Source organism: Leiobunum rupestre, chromosome 9, assembly GCF_980474605.1.
Source record: "Leiobunum rupestre chromosome 9, qqLeiRupe1.1.hap1, whole genome shotgun sequence".
In the NCBI taxonomy this organism is placed as follows: Eukaryota; Metazoa; Arthropoda; class Arachnida; order Opiliones; family Sclerosomatidae; genus Leiobunum; species Leiobunum rupestre.
The window spans coordinates 15,526,390-15,545,961 of NC_143392.1; the positions used below are offsets into that span (position 1 = coordinate 15,526,390).

At 40.6% G+C, this 19,572-nt stretch overlaps 1 protein-coding gene across 3 annotated transcripts; it reads right to left on the reverse strand.

Moving 5' to 3' along the window:
- Positions 1 to 591: 591 nt before the first annotated feature.
- LOC149926642 (uncharacterized) lies at positions 592 to 18,927 on the reverse strand. Of its 3 annotated transcripts, XM_090159448.1 has the most exons (22): positions 18,740 to 18,927; positions 18,611 to 18,677; positions 18,452 to 18,534; positions 16,172 to 16,273; positions 14,340 to 14,510; positions 13,861 to 13,938; positions 12,805 to 12,884; positions 12,441 to 12,549; positions 12,241 to 12,318; positions 11,136 to 11,222; positions 10,892 to 11,017; positions 10,092 to 10,363; positions 9,036 to 9,085; positions 8,835 to 8,907; positions 8,511 to 8,592; positions 7,947 to 8,191; positions 7,127 to 7,241; positions 6,416 to 6,604; positions 3,394 to 3,493; positions 2,956 to 3,062; positions 2,766 to 2,889; positions 592 to 1,209 (listed from the first exon to the last, which is right to left on the reverse strand). In XM_090159448.1, exons 1-22 carry the CDS (start codon positions 18,863 to 18,865, stop codon positions 1,073 to 1,075), a joined length of 2,601 nt encoding a protein of 866 aa, XP_090015574.1. In that variant the 5' UTR covers positions 18,866 to 18,927; the 3' UTR covers positions 592 to 1,072. The 3 variants fall into 3 exon arrangements, 2 of the variants coding, with proteins under 2 accessions (XP_090015574.1, XP_090015575.1); XR_016474120.1 differs by lacking the exons at positions 592 to 1,209; positions 2,766 to 2,889; positions 2,956 to 3,062 and having other exon boundaries at positions 3,406 to 3,493; positions 6,338 to 6,604; XM_090159449.1 differs by lacking the exons at positions 592 to 1,209; positions 2,766 to 2,889; positions 2,956 to 3,062; positions 3,394 to 3,493 and having other exon boundaries at positions 6,422 to 6,638.
- Between the last annotated feature and the right edge of the window lie 645 nt (positions 18,928 to 19,572).

Consider the following 19,572-nt stretch of genomic DNA (forward strand, 5'->3'; position numbering starts at 1 on the left):
TTACCAAGAATCTGGGACCGGTTTATTTGACACAGTAAGCTTAAGGTTAACCACTTCAAGTGCTTAAGGAATTTTGCTCAACTGTCGTGCGGCTAGGTGGTCAAAACTTGACTACAGCGGCATCAAGTTTGTTCAAATAGGCGAAACTATAATGTCCAGGGGGGTGGAAAAGTTGGTGGTCACGTGACTTTGTGGAGCACGGCAACGCCATTTATCCTAAGAATTAATTACTATTATTCATTTTATTTTTCTAATGGCGGTTTCAATTTCGATTTATCAATTATTATTATTTAAAACATCTTGTAAAAGTTAATTAGTTACCGTAGCACGGCCAACTATGAACATGAGTTACCCATAGAAATAGAAATGAGACTAGAACCACTGCGCTGTCCAGTAGTCTCAAGGAAAATGGGCAAGCTAGAAGGCTGCCATGAGAGTGGAATCGCTACTAATTCACGCAGGAGTGCGCCATCTATTAAAAACAATTGAAACTTTAATTTTTTTTAAATAGATGGCGTGCTCCCACAAAGAATACTGGCGATTCCAATCTCATGGCAGCCTTCTAACTCGTACATCTCACCCCAATCTAGTCTCATTTCTATTTCTATGGAGTTACCGAATCGAAGTTGGCTGTGATATGGTAGTCACGTGATTTTATTAGAGAGGCTGGCTTAAAAATGCCTGAAATCTCAAACGCTGTTGCCAACCTTTTTAAAAGTACAATTCCAAGCATAAACAAGCTCTCAAAATATTTTAACATTTAAAAAGATTTTATTTTTTTTAGTATAAATTCTAAAGGTTTAAAGTAAAACACCCACTGTTTATTTAGAATGGAAACCGTGTAAAGAGATATTTTTGAATTTGTCAAAAGGCTTAGCGTTTTTAACGAGAGTCATTAATTATCCCAAAATGTGTGCTAGCTCGATCAGTTGAAAAGACTCCAAAGTTTGTAAGTTATTCACGGTAATTAACGGGAAACGCTTTTTCTTTTTCATCTTCCTTTTAACACGTTTTAACGCGATTAACGGAGATTAGCACCGAGCGAGTTCGCCAGAGAAAACAACGTTAATTATTAGAAAAGAAAGTAGCGTTGCGCCAAAGAAAGACACTTCGCGGGTGGACAAGATAAGTAGCTCTCTTCGACGGTGCTGGTGCCGTCCGGATGCAGGTGCGTCTCGACCAGTTTCACGTGGTACTTCTCGGGATCGACTGCCGGAGGAAAAGAGTGAGACAGAGATGGAAATGGAACAAAAGAAAAGAACTAATTTACTTCGTCCGCTTAATCGGATTAAAAATGGTTGGCCAGGCCGCCTAATTAAACAAAACGGGACGACGGAGAACCGAATTTTTCTTGGACCAAGCGGAACGGAAGGTTTCGGAAATTAAGCCGCAAGTAAAAACAATCTAAATAAATAACTGCTTTCGAATGAAGAGAAAACGCGGTACTGGTAGGTATAAGGACGCAAAAAAATCCCGTTAGGCCTAATACAATTTTTTTGCGTCTATGTTCACCATCGAGGCATTTTAGCCATAGGGAAATTTGGCCTTTAAGCTCACCTTCCACTAGCAGGTGTTATAATATTATATATGGCACGCGTTATAATGTTTTGTATGCCAAAAAAAAGGGTGTGTAATGCTTGGTTTCCATTATCGCGTGCTTCGTAATGCATTTGGCTTTAGGCGTCAAAACATTTGAGCATCTAGTGGAAACCAAGGCTAAGGAAGTTGAAAACCGCACCGTTATGGCCGTTAGTGGAAACCAAGGCTAACAAAGTTGAAAACCACACCGTTACGCGTGGTAGTGGAAACCAAGGCTAACAAAGTTGGAAACACGCCGTTAGATGTGCTAGTGGAAACCAAGGTTAACAATGTTGAAAACCATACCGTTACATGTGCTAATGGAAACCAAGGCTAACAAAGTTGAAAACCGCACCATGACGCGCGCTAGTGGAAACCAAGGCTTAAGGTTGGTTTTCCCTAGGACCGAAACGCACGTCGACGCAATAAATCTCGGTTAGGCCTAATACATTTTTTTGCGTCGACAGTCACCGTCATGCCATTATTGCTTTAGTGAAAAGTAGCCTTTACGCTCAAAGCTTGGTTTCTACTAGCTCAACATTGGGACGTACAATCGTTTTGACGCACGTAAAGAAAAATACAGTATGACGCGGGATAGAGGAAACTAAGCATTGCACAATATTTTGCGTCAACGCTCACCATCGTCGAGTTTTTGGGCTATTGGAAACAAAGTCTTAAGGCCCTTAACGAATTAGAATTTGAAATTAGTCGCACTTCTAGTTTCTGTAGCGTAAAGCGAGTTACGGTGTTTTGGAAGATAAACCCACTTTCTATGACACGTTGATAGGTACATCCAAAATTATATAATTTATTTCTTAAAGAAGTATTCACCTTCTTATTGCTCGAAGCAGTGAGGGTCGAAATACGCTGTTATCATTATTTCTAAAATCTATTTAATCGGAAAATATAGTTATAAATAAGTCCACTCCATGGAAAATTTAACTTTTACATTCCACATCGTTACGTGTTAAAATTAAGCTGTGATGTCGGAAAATCTTTCTCATCGAAAACTGGACGTTGCATTTTATCGGCCTAGATTAATACTTTTCTCGCGAAATACTTATTATATACTTTTGATATAAGGAAGATTAGTGCAAGCGGAATTAGAATTTGAAATTAGAAGAGTGTTTTCAACTAAGCGAGTGTTTTGAAAGATCAAGCGCGTTAGATTATGAAACGGCGTTTACCGTGTAAGTTTGGCAAGTAGTCGTTGAGAATCATGTCTTTTTTGGAGATATTTCTGCAACCGCGTATCGCCACTGGCCTTTTGGAAATTCCGTACTGTTCGACGCTCTTTCTATCGAGAGATAACTACGAAAAAGGAAGTGGCGTGATGAAAGGAGAAGTCAATTTTTCGGTTCGTTTCAACTTCGTTACTTGAGAGACGAAGAGCAGGGAGTTGTTGGCGACGCATTTGCCGTACGCGCCGAACATTTTGCGCTGCTTCACGGGCTGCGGAGTCGGCACGGAAGAGTTGGCCATACCTGAAAGAGGGATGCGCCGAGACCCGGAGAAGAAAGAAAAATACTCAGTGAGTAGGGAGCTATTTTTATTACTCGTAGATCGATATCTGCTCGCGGCGTAGTCGCTGTCGGTGGATCGAGGGTCATTCGACACTAAACCCTTAAAAGCGAGGGTGCTAGAGGTCCCCCGGAGATTTGTACCGTATCAAGTGACCACCGATCCGTCTAGCAAAACCCCAGTCCATAGTGGCGATTCTCGAACGTCTCCGTCCCCGCCTTCCACCCTGTTCGTCGTTCGACACCACCGGGAATTGCGACGAGCGACTAAACCCGCGAGACGCCGTTCACCTACCCATTTGAGCCCAGGCAATTTGACCACCCTTAATGACCATCTCCGGTTTGGCCCCGAAAAAGGCGGGTTTCCAGAGAACTAAATCTGCCATCTTTCCGATCTGTGACAAATACTTTCTATTAAACCTGGATTAAATTCCCCAATCCTATACCGCGTAAAGATTGCGACAAAAATGCCGCGCTTTTGGCAAGGCGCTTAAAACATTTTCACGTACCGAAGTTAAAAAAATTTAAGATTTTGGTTCGGAAAATATAATATTAACGAAAAATATTTTCAATTTTGGAAAATAACTCTTTTAATCGCGTTTTGCTTACGTCGTGTGGAAGCAAAAACCATGTAATTTTCGGTGATCCTTTTGAAAAATATTAATTTACAATTTAGTATAATTTAATTTAATTTGAAAGAAAAGGGTGCGAGAAATCGAAAAATTTAATATCTTAATATTTATTAATTTGTGAAGCTATTTCTCCATTGGGGCTGTTCACAAATTACGTAACGCGGTAGGGGGGAGGGGGGGTTGGTTCAAGCGTTACGAATTGTTACGTGGGGGAGGGAGGGTCGACTAAAATGTTACGTAACACATCTTATTTTTAACATCGTAGAATAAAATTTTCATAACTTTCAGAAACAGTCGCAATTATTAAAAACATAAGCATTTTCATTGGCTTACTCACGTTTAAAGGAAAATTACACCCTAATTTAATGTTAGGTTCCTTGAAAAGGCCGTTCAAATAGCAATATACTAGTATATTCGAAAAAAATTATAAATCATTCCTAATTTTAAAATTAATTATTTTCGAATCGAAAATTGAGAACTAGGGTAGCGCCATTTTTTGAAAGCGCTCGTAGCTTCATGTGTGCTGACGGACGTTATGGCGACGCCATCTCATTGGCTAAGAGAGAGACTCGTGAGAGAGGAATATTTTTTAGTTGATGATGGAAGAGCGGGGGTCGCTTGACCTCCGCTAGTAGTGTCAGGTAAAGTTTTTTTTATATCGCAGTCGGCTCTCTGAGCAGACGAACCTTCAAATGTAAACAGACAGAGACGTGCATGATACTTGTTCGAAATGAACTGCGCTCGAGTAATAGTTCGAACCAGAATATTCCCAGGTCGAATTAAATAATAGGCAAGTTGATCAAACTAATCGTTTAGAAATAAATTTGGATGTTGACGATTTAAAAAGGCACTGTAACTGCAACAATTGTGTAGCGCCGTGGCTAAGCCTCGGCTTAGAAGCAGAAGAATTAAGGGGCCTAATTGTTCAAAATGACTTAGAATCTGGTCTTGTTTGTTGTCAAACTATACGAAATTATTTTAGTAGTACCATACCTATTTGTTAATACTCTAGTAGGTTGTCCATGTCTCCTTAGGTGATAATAACCTCTGTAATTAGTTATCAATACTCCTCTATTAAGACCAACCGATGCGAAGTCTTCATGGTCTATAATACAATTTATGTTTTTACCAGTATCTTCAGACACTTCCCGCATAGCTCTTCTAGCATTTCGTATAGTTTGACAACAAACAAGACCAGATTCTAAGTCATTTTGAACAATTAGGCCCCTTAATTCTTCTGCTTCTAAGCCGAGGCTTAGCCACGGCGCTACACAATTGTTGCAGTTACAGTGCCTTTTTATATCGTCAACATCCAAATTTATTTCTAAACGATTAGTTTGATCAACTTGCCTATTATTTAATTCGGCCTGGGAGTATTCTGGTTCGAACTATTACTCGAGCGCCGTTCATTTCCAACAAGTATCATGCACGTCTCTGTCTGTTTACATTTGAAGGTTCGTCTGCTCAGAGAGCCGACTGCGATATAAAAAAAAAACTTTACCTGACACTACTAGCGGAGGTCAAGCGACCCCCGCTCTTCCATCATCTACGTCTCACGTAAATAAATTTCAACTAAAAAATATTCCTCTCTCACGAGTCTCTCTCTTAGCCAATGAGATGGCGTCGCCATAACGTCCGTCCGTCAGCACGCATGAAGCTACGAGCGCTTTCAAAAAATGGCGCTACCCTAGTTCTCAATTTTCGATTCGAAAATAATTAATTTTAAAATTATGAATGATTTATAATTTTTTCGAATATACTAGTATATTGCTATTTGAACGGCCTTTTCAAGGAACCTAACATTAAATTAGGGTGTAATTTTCCTTTAAAAGAGTTTCATATCACCTTGATCTACAGTTTCGCCTATTTCCCCCCGCTAGAGGGATGGACAAAGGTGCGAGAACGATTAGTCCAGATCTACCACGTAAATTTTAAAGTTTTTAATTTTTTCCTCAGTTTAGATTGATTTTTCATTGTTAAAAATGGAAATTTATGTCCCTCATATCTGCTTACGGAAAAGCGTTCCCAAATAAGACACCACAATAAAACCCGTGGGTATTAAAGTGTTGCATAAAAATACAGTTGTAATTTCAAATGTAAATTACAAATAAAATGTAGTACCTGATCTTATTGTACTTTATTGCCAGCATATTAGTTGTTACGTACTAAAATTATATAAGGGGGGGGGGGTCGATATTTGTTACGTAATTTGAGAAGAGGGGTCTTTCCATTTGTTACTTTTTGTTACGAGGGGGAGGGGGTAGTCCAAAAAGTGGTTTTTCTGCGTTACGTAATTTGTGAACAGCCCCATTGGTACTATTCATCATAGAATTTAAACAACTCTTCTAAACCAAAAATCTCATAATTAATGTTACGTGCTTTTAACTTTCAAACGATTTAAGAATCCTACACCATTTTTCGAAAATATTAAAATAGAGATGGCGTTAAAATACGAACGTAAATGGCGACAACAAAATAAATTAATAAGGCGCAACTAAACTTTCAAACTGCGTACACAAACCTTCCATTTTCTGATAATTCTATAGCGATGCACTTAAAGACTGGGAATGAAAACTAGAAAACGCACTTCGCAATCTAAGCGCTGGCCTTTTAAAGACGACGATGAGAGTCGAGCGGTAAACGGTACCGCGATGAATCGGAAATATTTCAAAGGTTTCACCGTACTTCAACAGATCCAATTAGGTCGGCCATCCCGTTGCTAATTGCCACGTTGGTGGTGTACTTGGCCACGTAACGGCGTACCCTCCAATTGTCATTCCGGCCCTTTTCCTGGGCGAGTCGACCTCTGACCTTTTTCATTTTATCCGCGGTTTGCCACGTTCTTGTTATTACTTCTCCAATTCGGCCCATTGCCTTTTGCGGAGAAAGATAAAAGAACGGGAGAAAACTTTAAAACAAAATAAAAGCGAATTAAAAGTAAAGACCCAGTTTCTTCGAGGGTTTTTCCCCCCAAAAGAAAATTATTGATTTTGGCCCCAATCTTTAAGAAGTTCGAGTGGTGTACGGGTTTTAAAGCTAGGGTGGACGCTTTGGTGGCAATTTCTAAAAAGTAGGAACAACGTGGGCTGGATTCGGAATTTCGTGTCTTCTTATTGAGCGCGAACACGCGACTCTGCTAATGCTTTAAAGAAGGGCCGAACCTATCGTATCTCTTAAAGCGAGCCGGGCCTAAGATATATTGACCATCTAAGCCCCAACACCTCCCTCTGACAGTCCTTCCCATTGTCAGAGAAAGGTCCTTTCTCCGTATAAATGCGCTGTTTATGGGTATAAATAACCAAAGAGTCCCTTTTGGAGTGATCGATCCCCGCTACTAAACCGATTTATCTCAATGTTACGTACGACGCCCCCGCTCGGTATTTCCTTTTGTTTTACCTGCGAATCGGAGGAAATCATGCTAATAGCACCCATGTCGTGCAGAATGTCCTCGGCGGCGATTGTCTCCGCTCGAATACGGGATTCAGCAAAGGCGACGTCCTCTTTGAGATTTCTGTGACCATTTAAAGATATCTCATAAGCAGGAGCGCCCGGCTGTGAACTCCTAGTCATGTCTCCTGCGTTAAGTTATAGCGTTTTCCATTTGATTGCTCGAGATTCGCTCCGAATCTGTCTCTGACGTCAAAGATCTCGCCCCGATCGGAAAGAGTAAAACCGCTAATGGAACATCTACTAGTAATTTGAATTTTCACATCTTGGTCTGTCATTTTGCCAAAAAATCTAAAAGGAACACGGAAAAATTTGCTCCGATGTCGATCTCGATCCGTTGATCTGTCGAAATCGGCAGAGCAGTTTTGGGCGTTCTCGAAGCACCTGAGAGCGGGAAATGGAACACGCGAAACTTGATCAAAGCAGATCCGAGCACCTGAGAGCGGGAAATGGAACACGCGAAACTTGATCAAAGCAGATCCGAGCACGCGAAACTTGATCAAAGCAGATCCGAACACGCGAAACTTGATCAAAGCATATCCGAGCACGCGAAACTTGATCAAAGCAGATCCGAGCACGCGAAACTTGATCAAAGCCAATCCGAGCACGCGAAACTTGATCAAAGCCGATCCGAGCACGCCAAACTTGATCAAAGCGGATCCAAGCACGCAAATGGAACATAAAATGTTGATCAGAGCGATCTAGAGCTCTCGAAAGAAATCAAATGGAAGACGCTATTAGAAGTTGGCGTATTTTGCTCTAGACGTACTTATCCAAATGGTGACAGACCATTAGCATATCAACGTGCTCTTCCATGGTGTTATAGGTGAAGGGTCTGGTTGGGTTAGTCGAGGAAGGTAGGACGTTGGGTTCCCCGCATATTTTGAGAATGTCCGGCGCGTGTCCTCCCCCGGCGCCCTCGCTGTGGTAGGTGTGGATGGTCCGACCGCCAATGGCTTCTATGGTTTCCTCTACGCAGCCGGATTCGTTCAGGGTGTCCGTATGGATCATTACCTTTTGAATTATAAAGTTGTAGAGCTCTATGGTTTAACGGAAATATTTGGATTTCCACTCTAAATCCTTAACAAGCCTACTTCGAGGCCTGGAAATTCTCTAAGATATCGAGTGGTTCGCGGGTGTAGCTGTTTAGGGAGAGTTATTTTGGAATATCCCAAAGGGAACGATCGATTTTAATTGGATCGCGGTTGATCTAACCCAGCGTCTTCCTTCGGCGCGTTCTCGACGAACGGACCAAAGACGCGACGGGAAACGGGGTTAACTAGATCTCGTTTAAAGTCATTTAATCCCCGACCGCCCGTCCCACTGGTATTACCTGAACGTCGTACTCGTCGGCCACTCGCAGGGCGCAATCGATCGCCGCTGGTGTTGTCCCCCAATCTTCGTGCAATTTCAAACTAAAAGATTTTTTTTTTCCCAATAGAGAAAAAAAAATAAATTGGAGAAAAAAAAATACTAAATTAAAAAAAAAGGGAAAGAAAAGTAAAGCTAGGAAAAATCAATGTTTTATCCTAATGTCGTTTCTCTGTTCTCAACGACGGGAAAGTTTAATCAAAAGTGAGGATATCGAATATGGGAGGCTTGGGAGAAGAGTCGAACGAGAGATAGTTTTGGGGGAAATATACGGAAGAAAACGAACCCGATAGCTCCGGCTTCTATTTGCTCGACCAATTCCCGGCTGAGACCTTCTGACTGGGACGTGTTGCCTTTACCTGAGGTCGAGGTTTTGGAATTCCCCGAAAGCGGAGTCGTCGGTAGACGGTGATGCAGTTACGTGGAGGAGAGACGTAGATGAAAATATTTTATGGAAAAACCCCTTTTTATAATAGTTTTTCTTTACCGGTAAAGGCGAAATTCAACGGAAATTCGTCCGTGCTCTGGATCATGTACCTATATTATTCGGTTTCAAGTTTATTAGGAAACTCAAATATTAGTCGTCTAGACCGCATTTGGTTTCTGGATTTACATCCGCGATTATAACTCGTACCAGAAGTATATAATATATTTCTTAAGAGGGAAGTAGTCACTTTTAGCTTCGCAGGCTTCCGTTGTTTTTTCAAATTACTTTTCGGAAGGAAAGCATAAATAAACAGGTTAAGGACACCTCTCGAAAGCTTGTAAGGATAACTTGTAGTAGTTAAGATTGTACGCAATCAAGCTACGTCTATACAACCCTACAAGTTATCCGTACACGTTTTCCAAGGATGACGTAACCTAACTGTTATCCCAACGTAGTCAATTCTTCATTTCACATTGTTAGTCAGTGCATAAGTAACATAATAAACATAAGTATGACACTTCTTATTCACCCAATGCGAATTTTTAAGGACAGTCTGTTTTGCCAATGACAACGTAAACCATAACTCTCCGCGAACTGCTCCTAGCATTTGGAGGATGCCCGGAAAATAGCCGACGGTCCACCGGAAGCCTTTACGACGGACCAGCCAAGGCCTATTGGTAATTGAAATGCTTTCAAAGTTGTAAACAACGCTTACTTTTGGAATATAACTATTATAAACACTGGCTCCATTTCAGAAGTTAGTTATTTTCGAATTTCATACCTAAACGCGTGTACGCTCGTATTTCTCGCCATCAAACTAACCAACTATTTTGCCAACGGAAAAAGTAGGAAGGGACGAGTTTCCTGTTCGGAAATTTCCTATTTCGCAATCACTCCACGACAGACTATCATTAACTGAATTCGTTCTGTGCCATAGTTATGTTTATTATGTTACTTATGGTCAGTGCAATAGCGGCGCGATAAATTTTCAACCGCGATAAGCAAATTGGCCTGAAAATCGCATCCATTGGTCATTGCTTAAAGGTCGCGAATTTACGTGTTCCATATTTATAGCCTCTCATAAGACATATATCATTTACTTCCGGTTGAACCTACTTGATATGATTCGGTCCCGGTGAACAAGTAGTCGCGCAAGTGCCGACTGCGGGTCCGGTACCCCCTCCGAATAAAGTCGTGACACCAGAGGCGATCGCTTCCCGAACTAATTGCGGACATATGAAATGCACGTGCGCGTCTATGGCACCGGCGGTCAGTATCATATTCTCTCCAGCGATGACCTCGGTTCCGGTTCCGATGACCAGATTGGGATCCACACCCTCCATCACGTCAGGGTTGCCAGCCTTTCCAATGCCCACTATTAAATTTCCCTAGAACAAAACAAATTGACCGTTTTTGTAGGGGGTTATTGTTGGCAGTTGTACCGAATCTGTTCCATTGCACCGAATCCCATTCGACCGAACCCAATCCCATTCGACCGAAAAAGCCGCACTTTGGCGGATTTAGGATTCGGTCTAATGGGATTGTCCCATTCGACCGAAAAAGCCGCACTTTGGCGGATTTAGGATTCGGTCTAGTGGGATTGTCCCATTCGACCGAAAAACCCGCACTTATCCGGGCTTAGGATTCGGTTTTATCCGTTTCAGCATCTGTCAGAACAGCATGCAGTGTAACCCAACCTAACCTAACAGACTTAAAAATATATTAAAACGCTTCCATAAAAAGTCCAAAGGAGTAGAAAGAAAAACTTTTTTTGCGGTCGCTCAATTGTGAATATTGCGTCGGTCGATTAGAAAAATACAAAACCCGCCTTTTGGCTAATTTCACCAAAAACCTTGGCGGAATTCGGTCGAATGGGATTCGGCGCAATGGGAAGATACCGTTGTACCGGCGTATACTTTTATGCCAACGTCAGCTTTGACGATCCCCAAGACAGCGTCGACGATCAGGGCATTGGTGATGACGGTGTCCAAAACTTGGTGACACGATACTTGACTTTGTTGACCCATCCCTTCTCTGATTACCTGGAAAATTTGATTAGAGGACGTGCGCGTGGTGCTCGCTATCTCTCGAATTTAGTCATATTTTCGGCTGAGAGAGTGTTCGCTCTCTGGCCGGACTTCGTTAATGATCAATACCGACCTTTCCTCCGCCGAATTTGCACTCGTCCCCGTACACGCAGTAGTCTTTCTCCACTTCAATCACCAGCGTAGTGTCGCCCAATCTGACCTGGCCGAGATAAGAGAGAGCTCAGTGAGTTCAGCTTAATGAAGCCAGACTGCGGGCTTATACTTAATGAACGACCTTTTCGCATTAGCTACCTTTTCGCCGGAACTCTACGTGTTCTCCGAAACCTTTGATGAAAGCACTCTTTCGCTTGGACCAAAAATTAATCATATCTGACTCCCCCCTCGGAATATCTGACGCGATGCCTCGACATTTCCAGGTAAAATTATAGAAATTCGGATTGCTATTTGGACGGCTTAGCGAAGCGCTTTTTAAGTTTGCCAAGATTGCGATTAGGGCGTTAGTTCAATCCTTAATGGAGATTTCCAACACGTTATAATCAAAGGTTGTAGGAAAATTCGACTAAAGTTTCATATCTAAAACTTCCCAGATACGCTCTTAAAAAAAGGGGTTTTTTAATCGTATATTAAGGGTGTAATATCTGTAAAAAAACACTCTTTAATGTTAATTTTTAACGCCCTAAAGGGATTTTTATAGTCCCAAATTAAAAACTTGAAAAGGTGTATAAAGGGTGTTATATTACCCCGCAAATAGTGTGATTTAACACCTGGTAGGGTGTAGCTCCCTTAAGGCAGTAGTTTAGTACCCTAAAAGGAGCATTTTGACACTTTAAAGGGAGTATTGTAGCACCCTTAAGGCAATAGTTTAGAACCTTAAAGGGAGTAGTTTAAAACTTTAAAGGGAGTATTATAGAACCCTTAAGGGGGTAGTGTAACACCCTGAAGGGAGTCGTTTGGTACCCTAAAAGGAGTAGTCTTGTACCCTAAAGGGAGTAGATAATAACCCTGAAGGGTATAACAAAGGAGACAAAACGGAGGACATAAGCATCCCAAACAGTGTAAATAAACACAATAGCAGGAAAACTGCTTTTTAAGGTGTAGAATAACATCCTTTATAAACCTGTAAAGGTGTTAAATATGGGACAAGAAAAAACCCTTAAAGGTTTGAAAATACACCTTTTTTTAAGAGTGTAGCCTTAAAAGAGACGCGTAATTCGTACCCGGTCTCCAACGGTGGGTCCATAGCTCCTGGCGTACAAGAAGCGACTCATGACGTAGGCCGATCCGTCACTCGTCTCCTGACAAATAGAAAATCCGTGTTTCAGTCATTTTTTTTCGCTCAAATTCATCTCGCGGGGTGTAAATGGAAAAAAAGAATTTCCAATAAATTCAAATGTCGGTGGTATAAGTTAGCTCGTACCGGTTCGTGTCTGTTTCCGAAGCCCTTGCTCTTGATTTTTTCCATAGTCAGAGCCAGATTTGTATTATTGATGCGTCCATCGCACAGGCCATTTCCTCCGAACACTTTTCTGTTTTTCGGTCGCGCGGAAAGTGAAAAAGAAAAACAAGGGGAGCGGAGGCGGGAGAAGAAACTTTGGTATATATAGCCTACTACTACTACTGGTATTGATTTCCCAAGAGGCCTTTTGGCCGCCCCGGTATAAGGTACGGTTACGGGGAGACCAGTTATGGATAGCGGAGAAGAGGGAGAAATAAAATAGGACGCGGTTCTCCACCCTTCCCAGCATCTTCCATCCTAGTTTCTCTATATTTTCTATTATTACTTATTGCCAGATATTTCGACCAAAGCAACCTTCTTTGTCTCTCCAGGTTCCAAACGAACGGCTGTGCCAGCGGGAATATTCTGAAAAAATTAAAAAGCATTCGGATAGGAGTTTCAGTTACGTCTGAGTTCATCGCCATTCAGTGGCGTAGCTAAAGGGCAAGGGGCCCCGGTGCAAAAAAAAACAAATGGGCCCCCTAACCAATATGTTTCCAAAAAAATAGATAATGAGAAATCTTTTATTTTTCTATTTAAAAATGTTTTAAATGAAAACTTACAATCTTTTGTGCGCTTTTATGTTTGAAAAATTACCAATAACTTGTTCTCGATTGCTATTAATGATAAATGGCAAAGCCGATTTTGTCCCAGACTATTCCGCAGATAACTTTTAATTATTTTTTCTTTGCTGAAAGATCCTTCAGCTGTTGCAGAAGGTACAGGTATAGTGTGAAATAATAACATTGCAGTAAACACTTCTGTAACCGTGTAACGTCGCATTCAAGAACTCCGAATTTCCTTATAATTGTTGAACAGTCCACGGTTCGGTTAATTCAGGTAGAAGCAAATGGTAAACATTGAGAAATTGAAGCGAAAATTTGGTCCTATTATATCAGAATATTTTCACTGAAATTGATCATATTTTTGTAATAAAACTGTTTCGTCGATATCTACTAAAACCTTTGGCGTTAGAAAATCAAACGGGTTACATATGTCTCTCATACCAGTAAAACTCCGATCTACTTGAGATATCAAAATATCTAAGACATTATTGAAAATGGTAACTTTAAAAATATCTTCAATTTTTTTCGAATCGGTGGTCAGAAGCTAATTCGTCAAAATGTGTTTTAACTTTTCTCTGCCGTTTTACTTGAAATTGGGGATCAATATCATATTTTGCTGCAGTTTCAGTTAGCGGCGTGACGAAGCGTCGAAGTATTCACGTTAAATAAATACGTGCATTTCCCGAATTTTAGGGGCCCCCCTGCGCTATGGGACCCCGGTGCACCGCACCGCCCAGCTCTATGATAGCTACGCCACTGTCGCCATTGTTGCTTACTAATCTCATGCCGTAGGCCTTTTTCCGGTCGAAGATTAATGCTTTATTCGTCTCGATGAAGTGATAATGACTTCCAACCTGCGCGCGGATGCCAAATAGAAAACATTTTGCGCCTATTAAAAGAGATGTCAGGATTCGGGGTTCGAGCTCTCGGGTGGGGTCGGGTTGTTAACTGGGGCCTAGGAATGCCAGGAACTTAGCGTAGTGTCCCCGTAGGGAAACGGCTATACGGAACTTTCATTAAAGTTGATTAAAAATGTCCTCCGGATCGATACGGGTAGACGCGAGGTTTAGTTATTAGGATTTAGTTCGCGCCTTCGTTGTTGCGGGGATCGGCGTACTTTGATGTAAATAAGTTAACTAAACGCGCGTGTGGGTGTGAGCTCGACAAAAGCGAACATATAAAGGTATTCTTTGAAGAGGAACGCGATAATCGCGTGTGTAGGTAATAAGAGAAAGGTTTCCGCAACGCGTCCAACCTGAATGGGTCGGTCGCAAATACTGGTGACGGTCAATTCCAGAGTCCGGCGTCCACGGTTCAGGACAATTGGCTCGGGGTTCGCGCTGCCCAATAGATCTCCCGGAGCGGAAGTCTCTTTCTCAAGTAGGTCGGCGAAGGAACTCTGCTCCTTTTTATCCAAACTTCGATCCTTGTTAAGAGCGCAAAAATAGAAAATTAGATTGGCCAAGAAAAGAGTTTAGAGAGAAACTACGATAACAGCTGTTCTTGTACCCTCCGCTCGAGATTATACAGGGTGTCCACTAAAAAACGATCCAGAGCTAATAATCGAAAAGATATTTTTCCGAGGAATTGGATATTTTCAGATCGCATATACCACGTGCACTGGGTCTTTAGATGATAAAAAAAACTTAATGACCTTGAATCATATTTTCAAGGTCATTCAAAAACTATCATGAAACCGTTGGGCTTAGAGACTTTCAATTAGAAAGGTGTGTGCCATCGCATTTTATGTCAACCGATGTACATTGGCCAATAGTAAGCCGACAATATAAACACCCAAAACAAGAAGGTGATAAATTAAAATGTTCAATGAATAATTGGTTTGAGTCTATTTGATCGATTCCCAAATGATCGAACGGGTCCCATTTGATCGAATTTCCATTTGAGCGAATGGCATTTGATCGAATGGCATTTGATCGAACGAAATTTGATCGAACGCTACTGTAGGGTAAAACTACTAGTTTTTGGGAGTAAATCGCGTACATCAACCTAACCTAACCTAACCTGACTTGACCCTATTTATATATATATCAAAAACAACGGGCCGTTATCGTCGATGTCATAAAAAATTCCATCATATAGTGTATAAAGTAAAAATCTCTTCATCTCTGTGGCTTAATACAGTTAAAGCAATGAATTATTCCATCATTATTCCTTCTGCACTTAAGCAATTAATTATTCCTTCTGCACTTCATATTGCCATTCAGTAAAATAAAAACATACCAACTGGTACTATAAATACTTTTGAATTCGATCAAATAGTATTCGATCATTTGAAGGTTCGATCTTATGAAACAAATGACAAATGGGATTCGATCAAATGGAATTTCGATCAATTGTAACGTATTATGATCGACTGTCGATCACATATTTTTCAATCAAATGGACCAACACCGAATAATTACCAACGTAAAAATTTAGTTAACTTAAGCTCAAAATAGGTCGGTGGAAATCAATTAGGATCTAAAAAGTGATAACGCACACTTTTCGAATTGGAACCGACGTTCCAAACCTAAAGGTTTTCGAGATACATTTTGAATGACCTTGAAGACATGGTTTAAGGTCAACCGAATTTTAATAGCCTTAAGATATCGTACCAGAGTTAATTTTTCCTGAAATTTCTAGGCCGTAGCAGAAGTACTTTCTAAATTATTAACACCTAACCATGATCTCTTGGACATTTTTATTCATGATCTTCTTGATTTTTATGTTTCTTTTGATGGCTTCCTTTTGGCTAATTTACATCGATTCAGTGTTACTTGGGCATAAAATGCGATGGCGTATACCTTTCTAAATGAAACCGAGTCTCTAAGCCTAACGGTTATTGAGATAGATTTTGAATGACCTTCAGGACATGGTTCAAGGTCATTGAGTTTAGTATCATCTATTGACGTCCTGCGCGTGCTATGCGATATCAAAATATCAAATTCCTACGAAAAATAGCTATTCGATTATTAGCTCTGGATCGCTTTTTAGTGGAAACCCTGTATATACTATATTAAATTCGACCTTCGATCATATTTTCTCCAATGTATTACAATTTGAAGGGAAAAAGTTATTCGAACTTACGTAATTATCAAAAACTGCGAGGTTCGGGATCGGAAGGAAACTGCCGTAAAGTGCCAACGTCAGATTGCCATCTTCTAAAGCGATGGGAGTGTGAACTGTTACCTTTGAAATGATTTGACAAGTTAATTATTCACCAGGATCGATATGACGCGTTATTCGAAAGGTTAATTACGTTCCAGAAGTGTATAATTTATCTCTTACAACGGAAGTATCTATCTATAACCTCAGTGGCGCCGCCAGCAATAGGCACGAGTAGGCACGTGCCTACGTGGAAAACTAGAGGGGCCCCCAAATTTATTAAAAAAAGGGGGCCCTATATTTTCATATTGGTTAATTTTCCTTAGAGAAATTGCTGAAAAATATCAAACTTGTGACTATCATCTATTGCACATATTTTATGGGTTTATATTTACTCCATTTAAAAAGGATAATACCCATTGTATAATACCTGGGGGTAAGCGCGTAAGCAAAAACGGAACGGGTACCTTACGCGGCTGTCACTTCTCCTCCCGCTGAGGGGGAGTTACGCGCGTGGCTAGACGAAACACGAAATCGCACAGGTACGACAGAGATAAAAATGAACAAACAACAAGCTATCTTGTGTTTAGATTTAAGGCTTGTATATAGTTCTCTTCGCTATATTTTGACGACTATTTTGAAATGACCGTCAGTGGCAGAGATGTAGACATGTAGTGTATTATTTCAAAAAAAAGGGTGACTCACTTTCTCTTTTTTGTTAACAGTCTGTTTTTAGGTTTATAGAGCCTATTTCTAAAAAACCCTTAACCATTTTCATATATCTTCATTTTCCAGTCTGTTTTCGTACGATAAAGCAGCAATTTAGAACTCGCGATCATAGTTGAATTATATACATATAAATATTGTAAAATAGTGTAGGATTAAATTAATTTTGAGACCTCGTTTGAGACAACCTAGTTTAAAATGAGTTTGAGAAAAACCCCGTCTGGTTTCCAAAGCGGAGAAAACGCAAAATGGAAGAGACTCTAATTAAGAGCCAATCTGGATCTATTAAACGATATTTTGAGTCCACTATAGTGATAGTTTCGTATGGGTAGGTAATAAGCCCTGAAATTTTTTTTTCCTGCTTCGTGGGTGCGTACATACAGCAGCCTACTTCCAGGGGGTAGTAGGTCAAACTTTGAAGCCCTCTAGCCCTCTTTAAACTCGTCGCAGAGAAACGCGACAAAACCTGCATACTTCTCAGCTCATCCCCTACAACCACCAGAAATTTCTGTACTGACGATTCAATCACCCTGTATATAACTTGACCAAGTAACTTAGTTAGTTATTTTAGTAGTATTGTTTAAGATGGTTATTCATACCAGCGAAAACACATGTTTTAAATTCGAAAATAACTAGCTAATGTTTAAAGCTTATAATAGTTTTTTATCTCCATATATAATAATGCATAAATATTTTCACACATAGTAAGCGTTATTTACATTTTTGAAAGAATTTCAATTTTTAATGGGCCTTGGCTGTATCACTCGGCGATTTCCAAAGACTAAGAGGAATTCGCCGAGATATTAGTCTTTAGTCACATAATAATTTACAATGGCGAAACAGACCATTATTTAAAAAATGCATTAGGTAAATAGGTAGTGTCATACTTATGTGTATTATGTTACTTATGGTTAAGGTAAATATATAAAAAATTGGTGGGCAAGAGGGGGCCCCAAATTGTAGTGCCTACGTGGGAAAAAATCCTGGCGGCGCCACTGTATAACCTATTAAAATGAAACGCGTAACCTTGCCGGGGCAGGTTCCAAATGAACGAAATTTAAACCCGTAACCTTGCCGGGGCAGGTTCCAAATGAACGAAAATTAAACCCGTAACCTTGCTCGGGGTAGGTTCCAAATGAACGAAATTTAAACCCGTAACCTTACTCGGGGCAGGTTCCAAATGTACGAAAATTAAACCCGTAACCTTGCTCGGGACAAGTTCCAAATGAACGAAAATGAAACCTTTTTTTCGTCAAGCCTTGGAATCGTAATCAAGGATCAAAATGTTAAAATGGCCATGACTAAGAATAGACGGGTTAAGCCACCCCTAGAAAACGTGTAGGTGAAACTTGGCTTAACCTGTCTGATATTTTTATTTTGTTATGGTTGTAGAAAATCACTATAATGAAGTACTATTTTTTTATTTCGAAACATAAGTGGAACTCGAGAAGTTGCGTGTTTCGATCTAATACCACTAGCAGAATAGGGAGATAGATACTATCTCGTAAGAAATATACTATCAACTCGTGATTATACTAGTTTAGTTCCATCGGGAAAGGTAGCTTCCACTTGCACTTCTTCGATCATGTCCGAAACGCCCGCCATAACTTGTCTGCTTCCTTAATATTCAACGATTTGTTTCAAATGATAAAACGAATTGAAACTTATTTAGAGTATCAAAATCACGCGTCATACCCAGTAATTGTCGTCCAACATCCATAAGTCTAGCCACGGTTTGTCCATCTCTGGCAAATTCTTGAATCTTAATGACCGAAGTGAAAGTTAACTATTTTGCGCCATCTTACAGCCGCTAATTTGACCTACTTGGGACGCGATTAACGCTACCGTCTCAGGGTAATTCAGTCTTAATCCTCGGGCCAACCTTTTCTGACTCAAGAATCCGGCTTGGTGCGTTAGCAAGGCGTCCGTCTCCCTAGGGGCCAACCGCATGGCTTAGGATTATACTCGATTCCTACGAGCCTATCAAAATATCTAATCTCCAGACCTGTTAACGAACTCTGGGTGAATGAATGTCTTCTTCAAATTGACGTTCAGCGAATTATTTTCCCCCCCCCCCAACCCAATCAGCAGTTTATTCTCGATTAACTAAAGAAAAGCGATAAGAGTTAGCGGCATTTAACGAGGAAATGGTAATTTTCCAATCAGTTTGATAAGGTTAAATGAATTTTCTAGAAATTGAGATTGCGTTGGTCGGGTTTAGCGATCGTTTTAACGTAAGTCTATCGTCTTAATTGTTTTGCGGATATTTAGTTAAGAGTAAGTTTAAATTTAATTAAAGGGGAACGGTCAAGCTTTAACCAGTTAAATAGCCCTATAGCCCATAAAAAACTAAAATTTATGGCGAAAACCGCATCAAAAAATATTGAGTGGTTAATTTTTAATAAAATAAAGAAATTTCGGGAAATCGAAAAGCGCGCGTCCGCCGCGACACCTGGTGAGAAGTCGGTGAGACAGAAAAACAACGTAAAAGAGCGCGTTGCTGAAGACGCGTAAAATATGTTTCGCACGCGCGGCGCGTTCCAGTTATAAGAGACCTAAGCCTAAATTGCGCGATTTTAAAAGTTAGGATATTTCGCAAATCGCTCATACGAGGTTAGGGCGCTGGCGGCAGCCCCTAAGATGGCGGCGAAAATTCA

Coding starts and splice junctions, on each gene's coding strand:
- LOC149926642 (XM_090159448.1), bottom strand. CDS start 18,865: ATGCGGTTGGCCCCTAGGGAGACGGACGCCTTGCTAACGCACCAAGCC. Junction 9,086..10,091: donor CCGGGACCGAATCATATCAA/GTAGGTTCAACC, acceptor CGAATAATATAG/GTACATGATCCAGAGCACGG. Junction 8,192..8,510: donor CCGACGAGTACGACGTTCAG/GTAATACCAGTG, acceptor ATAATTCAAAAG/GTAATGATCCATACGGACAC.